The 6,220-nt window shown below is 38.0% G+C and overlaps 1 protein-coding gene across 1 annotated transcript; it reads right to left on the reverse strand.

Annotated features, from left to right (window-relative positions):
* Positions 1–2,264: 2,264 nt before the first annotated feature.
* Positions 2,265–4,845, reverse strand: LOC122077390 (E3 ubiquitin-protein ligase SIS3-like). Its single transcript, XM_042643332.1, has 6 exons — positions 4,448–4,845; positions 4,278–4,316; positions 4,060–4,126; positions 3,852–3,925; positions 2,482–2,620; positions 2,265–2,391 (listed from the first exon to the last, which is right to left on the reverse strand). The coding sequence occupies exons 1-6, from the start codon at positions 4,474–4,476 to the stop codon at positions 2,284–2,286; spliced, it is 456 nt and encodes a 151-aa protein (XP_042499266.1). The 5' UTR covers positions 4,477–4,845; the 3' UTR covers positions 2,265–2,283.
* Between the last annotated feature and the right edge of the window lie 1,375 nt (positions 4,846–6,220).

The raw sequence follows: 6,220 nt of genomic DNA on the forward strand, positions 1-6,220 counted from the left end.
AAGTAAACAATAAACAACAGTCCAGAAATAGGAATCAAACAGCCCTTTGTAAATCAGAAATTTTGACTCAGAACTCAGACTTTCAGAAATCAGATATCATACCAACTGAGGACAATTCAATAGCAGAAAATAGAGTATAAAACAGACCATACTCAGTAACAACACCACAGGGACAGAACAACCAAAATAGAACTCAGTTCTGTGCAGAAGCACAATCAACCAGAATCAGAGAACTAACCAGACCAGACCATCCCCTGGTCTGACGGGCATGAAATTAGGATCGAACCTCCCTTCCAGCAGGGGGGACACTCGATCCAAAGGGGAGCTCAATCCGATGGCTAGATAGCCCAGTAAGAGTAGTTGATACTTGGAGAATTCTGGAAAAAAAAACTCAGATCTGAACTTAACAGTAGATTAGTTCTCTTACCTGAGTTGCAGAGCAATGACAGCAGTAATAAGTCTTGCCCACATTAAACAACAATAACACAATAAAGAAAACCAGAAAATAATAGCAACCCACTCGGACTTCTCGCCGCAGTGTCGATTGGATCAAACACCAATCCCTAGGCCTTGATCAAATACAAGGAGTAGTCATTGAAGCCAATGACAGCAACAAGAGTCTTTTTTTTTAAGCATAAATCGTGGCTCATTAAAAGAGCCATCATCTTTATTTATGATGATGGGGAGGGTTTACAAGTAATAGTAACTCAGAGTTACTAAATTTGAGTTACTAAAAATTGATTACAAGAAATTACTAAAAACTGAAAATTAAAATATAATGAAAATAGAAACTAGTCTAGACAGAAATTAGAAACTAACAATGACTTGAAATTAGAAACTAATTTAGGTACTAAAATTAGAAACTAAATAACCCAATCTAAAAAGGAAACTAAAGAAAAAGGAAACAAATCACTGAATCCCGTATGCAACCTTAGAACCCCTAGTTTAGACCCATAAAAGTAGCCCAATACACTCCAAACCACATGGACTGAAGGCCCAACACGTATACAACCCAACCCTAAGCTTATTTCTAATAAAACAAGCCTAGTTTGGTGAAGAATCTGCATCACACCCACTCGTGAGTTTTTATTGTTATCATTTTTTACAACATCGGGGGAGTTGATGCAGAATTGAGTTGAACCGGGTTAACCCTTCGGGCAATCTTAATCAAGATGAACCGGATCTAATTTGATTTTTGGGATCAATAGAATTTTTAGGATTTACTTTATTTAGGAAATATTGAGTTATTTTATTAGGGAAGATATGTAATCTTTTATTTTGGGTAGTTGTTAGTCAATTAGGGAGTTTCCAATTTAAGTTTATTCTGTTTCTAATTTCATTAGTTATAACTTAGGAAGCAAATTAGAAGTTGCTGTTTCAGTCTTAGATTTTTATTAGGCAAAGTTTTAATTTCAGTTTATTCTATAAAGAAATGTAACCGATGGGTATTGCAGTGTTGAATTAAATTGAATATTTGGTTGAAACCTTGGTGGTTTTAATTGGTCATGTGACCTTCTTCCTCCCCTTTTGTGTGATTCTTCTCTTCTCTCCTGCAACTCTGAGTTCTCTCAGGGATTTCTTCCCTACTCCTACAGGCCCTCCATCACCAAGCCAAGGTGGAGATTGTTGGGGTTGGGTATGTCTTGTATTCTACAAGTTCACATAATTATTATTAGGTCTGCATTTGTAATTAGGTCGAGTTTGGGATCTATTACATATACGAGAGTCTAATTGTAATTATGTGGGGATTAGGGGTTCTAGGTTCCCTATATGTCGTCTCTGTAGGAATAACCTTAGACACGAGCAAAAGGGAATCACTTTGTGAAGATTTTTTCAGGTTTAATGGAAAATCTCTAATTTTCTCAGGTGGATGTAGGCAATCTTGCCGAACCACATTAATTTCTTGTGTTGTGGGATTTTCTTGGGTTTCTTCCTCGTGTTGCGTATTCATTCCCAACAAGTGGTATCACGGACTTGGGTAGAACTCATCCTAAAAAGCTAGTTGTTGGGGAGGGTGCCCAAGTACCTATAAGTCTCCACATCAGGCTACCCACTTCTAATGAGGGTTTATTGTTTCTGCCTACCGCATGGAACCCCAACAAAATATTCCTCAAATCTCCTACCTGCTAACCATATAAGAAGACACTAAGCATGCGTATATCTTCCTCTAGCAATGGAATGTCAAAACCGAAGGATAATTTAAAGCATCTAAAGAAAATGACAATGAAGTCCAATCAACCTCAGTATTCACTCATCAATATCAATCAGAAATCACTGGAGTGATTAGAAGCAACTCACCTTTCCTGAAGAGATGCAGGCAATGCAAATGAGACCACAATAGCTGAAAAGCAACCAAATAAGAAAACCCCATTTTTGACCTTCCTCAGGCAACTGTAAGCAACAAATAGTGAAGCATACATAAATGAAGGTTTGTTTGCAAACCATGTTGTCTACCCACAGAAAAAGTATTCAGATACTCACACAGCTTCTTGCACTTGTAAACCAAAGGGTCCCAATTACGGTCCAAGCCCAAAGGAATGGATAAAGTAGCAGTGAAAGAATTGAAAGAACCACAATTCTTCCACAGAAGCGAGTATATCTTTGCTGCGATCCGAGATCCCTGGAAGCATGTAAGATCGAACCCACAAGAGGGGGCAGAATCATATTAATTGCAATACATGCATGAAAGACGAAATACAAAGACAGGTAAATAATTTCCTTAAGAGAAATTGATAGTAAAAATAACTTTTTCAATAAATAAGCAAGAGTTTAATTAAAAGGATATTAAGGATGAACAAACAACCATTCTACAAATCTAGAAAGAGTTTAAATCAAAATCTTAACTCGATCAATTGATGATCAAAAAGATTTAGATTGATAGGATCCAGAGGTTGTTAGGGAAAAGCAGAGAGGAAATTAAAGGCTCAGTTTTCATGTCGAGAATTCTGACAGACTGGGGCCACTGGGAAACTGCAAAGAGTTTGACAGAGTTAGCATCCACACAGTCATACAGAGTTAGTGCAATCTTTAGTGTTGACTTCACCGATACAATTTCTTGAAGCAGTATTTTTTGCACAGCATGACGTATATTTGTAAAGAGTTATTTGCTCATTAAAAAGCTTCTTTGCTGCTGATTTGAGAGAGAGAGATAATAATGAATCAAAATTTTCCAGCGGAAAAAATTAAAGCTTGTGTAAAAATAGAGGTAAAAACTTTGGAAAATATTTACATTTGTTAGTTAGATATCCTAACAGGATGTGAAAAATAGTTGTAACCCAGCACTGGGTAAACGGCATGAAGTTATACAGCCGAGAAGCTTGAAATGTCAAACAGCACTGATCTCCTAAGCTAACAGAGCAATGAAACACAAGCTCGTCATTGTGAATGGACCCATGGAAAAAAGAGTACTGGACTGCAGCACTGAATAAATTGCTGAAACAGTGCTGCCAAAGACCACAAGGCAGTAGAATGGCTGGTAATGCAAGTTAACAGTACTATGAAGTAAGAGCTATGCAATCTAATTTTCAGAAAGGATGTTAAACATAAGTTATGGGGAACTGTTCCATTGAACTTATCATGCACACATAAATGCTTCTTTTCACCACTGAAGCGATGACTTGCCACCTTAAACGACATAAATAAGGAATGCCACACTTTCAAACACATTGTACTCTTTGAACAATGTAAAGGAGGAGGAGAAGAAGAATCTCAATCTTATTATGTACATAAATTTCATGCTAGTACAAATGGAAGCTTGTCACGCATGTCTATGGTCGAAATGGATATCAACCCCATTAGCAGCATCAAATGTAAAAATCCAATCACCGACAGCATAAGGAGTGAGTGCTTACAAACCCATCCCCGCAGCTAGGCCATTATCGAGAAACATCAACAGACGGAAAACAAAGACAGTCGTATAGTCAACCTGCAACAACAACAACCAGCAGAAGAAAGTACATATGTGACCAATCAAAACCAAATCTTCTGAAAAATCCCAGTAATAAATTTTTCAAAGACTGCAGAAGTCGATGTTGTACTCTTCAAGAGCCAGAAGCTCACCACAGTCCATATATGCAAAGGATATGTACATAGATGGTAACGCTTCCAATTGATCGAAACAATGATTCTGTCAAAGATGTCGTCAAAGAATAACACACAAGCTTTCAGAGCAACAGATCAAGTTCAAATTGCAAAACAGCAAAAGTATCAGAACTTCTCATATCCTCAGAAATGCTAGACTAAAACGTTGCGAACACAAAAATGAATAAGAAGGATACACACTAGTCGCGAGCATGGACAAGAAGAAGCCATCATACCTGCCAAAAAAAAACTCCAAAAATGGATAGTAATAAAGTACAACAAATGAAGAAAAAGGGAAAGGAAGGAAAATGTACATTAATTCCTTCCACCGAGCAGTTCTCAAATTTCCAAGAAAACTCGAACTCACCACTTGAAATCGACGCCTCTGATAGCCATTGAACGAACTAGGTCTGAAACCAGAACCACTAACAAGATTCAATTCTTGCATCCATGCAGCGGAGGACAAGAACATGTCCACCGATCGGCAACCTCCAAATGGATGAGCGAGATGCAACGAAACCAGACGAAGGAAGACGAAATTCCCATCGAGAGATCAACAGTAAAGAACAGAAAAGATGGAAACGAGGAATTGAAGATAAATAAAAGAGAAAAATTCGGAGACAACGAAGTTGGCAGTTGGAGTACCAGAGTGACAGATCGAAAGCGAAGATGAAACGAAAGCAGAGCAGTACCCTTTCTTTCCTTTTCCCGTGTGGGACGAAAAGTAGCGGACTCAAACTCTCACTCTCGCAGGCTCCGTTTCTCCGTTACTTAACGGCGTTACAATGTGACGGATGAAAAGCACTGGGCTTCTTTATGAGTGGGGCCTAAATTAAGTGGATGCCACGTGATATTAATTGCTGACGTGTAATATTTAGATTCGTTAAGTGGGACTCATTTAATATTGACGACAAGTTATCCGTTGTGACTCGGTAGCCGTGGGAAGAGCACCCTTCACCAATCAGGTTAAACATAAAAGCATCTTTCTTACTTAATCTATATTAGACATCGGATGTATTTCCGGGAACCTTTCATCAAAAAAAAAAAAATTATTTCCGGGAACGTTCTTTGATGCTACTAGCCTTCACTTGCTTGAGCCCCAGTGTGCAGTACAGCGTGCCGAGTCAACCGATCCGCTCAGTTTTTTTTTTTGTTTTTTCAAGATCAGCTCAGATTATTAAAGAAAATTTTATGGTAACCAAAGTGATACTAGGAAGTTGTACCTAACTTCCTGTTGTTAATAATGTTTATTTACCCAAAAAAAAAAAGGTTGTTAAGACTATTTTTGTAGATGTTTGGAAGATTCTGTGGAATTTAAAGGTTCTTCCAAATAAGGAGTCTTTCTTGTGTTATTAGTGTGATGATCCACCTTGAGCAAATGCACATAGTAGTGTCTAATATTCGTCTTGTGTGTGGGCAAGCAGCAAGCTCATAAACCAATAAACATGCAATCCTTTATTGTCTCTTGATGTAACAAGCATGATTTGCATCTTCAGTTTCATGAAATCAAGTATTATCTATAGCCTATCTTACTATGTTTATATTATGCAACAGAATCTCAAAAACTACTAAGAAAGAGTAACATGGTATTTTCAATATTTATACTATTATTGTTTGGGAGATTTGGAATATGAAAAATACTATAATCTTTAGCACCACTATTACATCCTCGCATATTTGCTAATTGTTGTTGCAAGAATGTGGATGAAGCCCTCCCCTTGATCCTGGGGTCTCACTAGGAACATTCTCAATAGTCGCTAGATTCTGCATTGACTCTTGAGGAGCCTCTAGATGAGTTGTTCTCTATCTTCATGGATGCAGCACCTCCTGCCCCAAAGCTATGGGGATCGCTTGTTTCATTTTGGATCAGAGACAATGTCTTCACTTTATTACTCTTGAGCATCTTGTCGTGATGTTTGCCATTGTGAGTGAGGCACTTGCCACTCGTTTGGCCCTTGACTCTACCAAAAGGGTTGGGTTATCAAATGTGACCATTTTTTTTTATTGCCAAGCTCTTGTGAGATGCTGCTATTCTCCCTTTATGCGGCCCTTAGGAGATCGTCACCATGGTAAAGGATATCCTCTTGTCAATGGCTGACTTTGCTTTTGTCGTCTTTGCTATGTAAATAGGTCTGTCATT

This window comes from Macadamia integrifolia, chromosome 4 (assembly GCF_013358625.1).
Source record: "Macadamia integrifolia cultivar HAES 741 chromosome 4, SCU_Mint_v3, whole genome shotgun sequence".
NCBI classification, from domain to species: Eukaryota; Viridiplantae; Streptophyta; class Magnoliopsida; order Proteales; family Proteaceae; genus Macadamia; species Macadamia integrifolia.

What these genes read in the sequence shown, in the direction of transcription:
- LOC122077390 (XM_042643332.1), bottom strand. Translation starts at nt 4,476, where the DNA reads ATGGCTATCAGAGGCGTCGATTTCAAGTG. An exon ending in AGAGGCGTCGATTTCAAGTG is followed by an intron (nt 4,317 to 4,447) that starts GTGAGTTCGAGT and finishes TTTTTTTGGCAG; the next exon opens with GTATGATGGCTTCTTCTTGT. An exon ending in CTTTGCATATATGGACTGTG is followed by an intron (nt 3,926 to 4,059) that starts GTGAGCTTCTGG and finishes TTGTTGTTGCAG; the next exon opens with GTTGACTATACGACTGTCTT.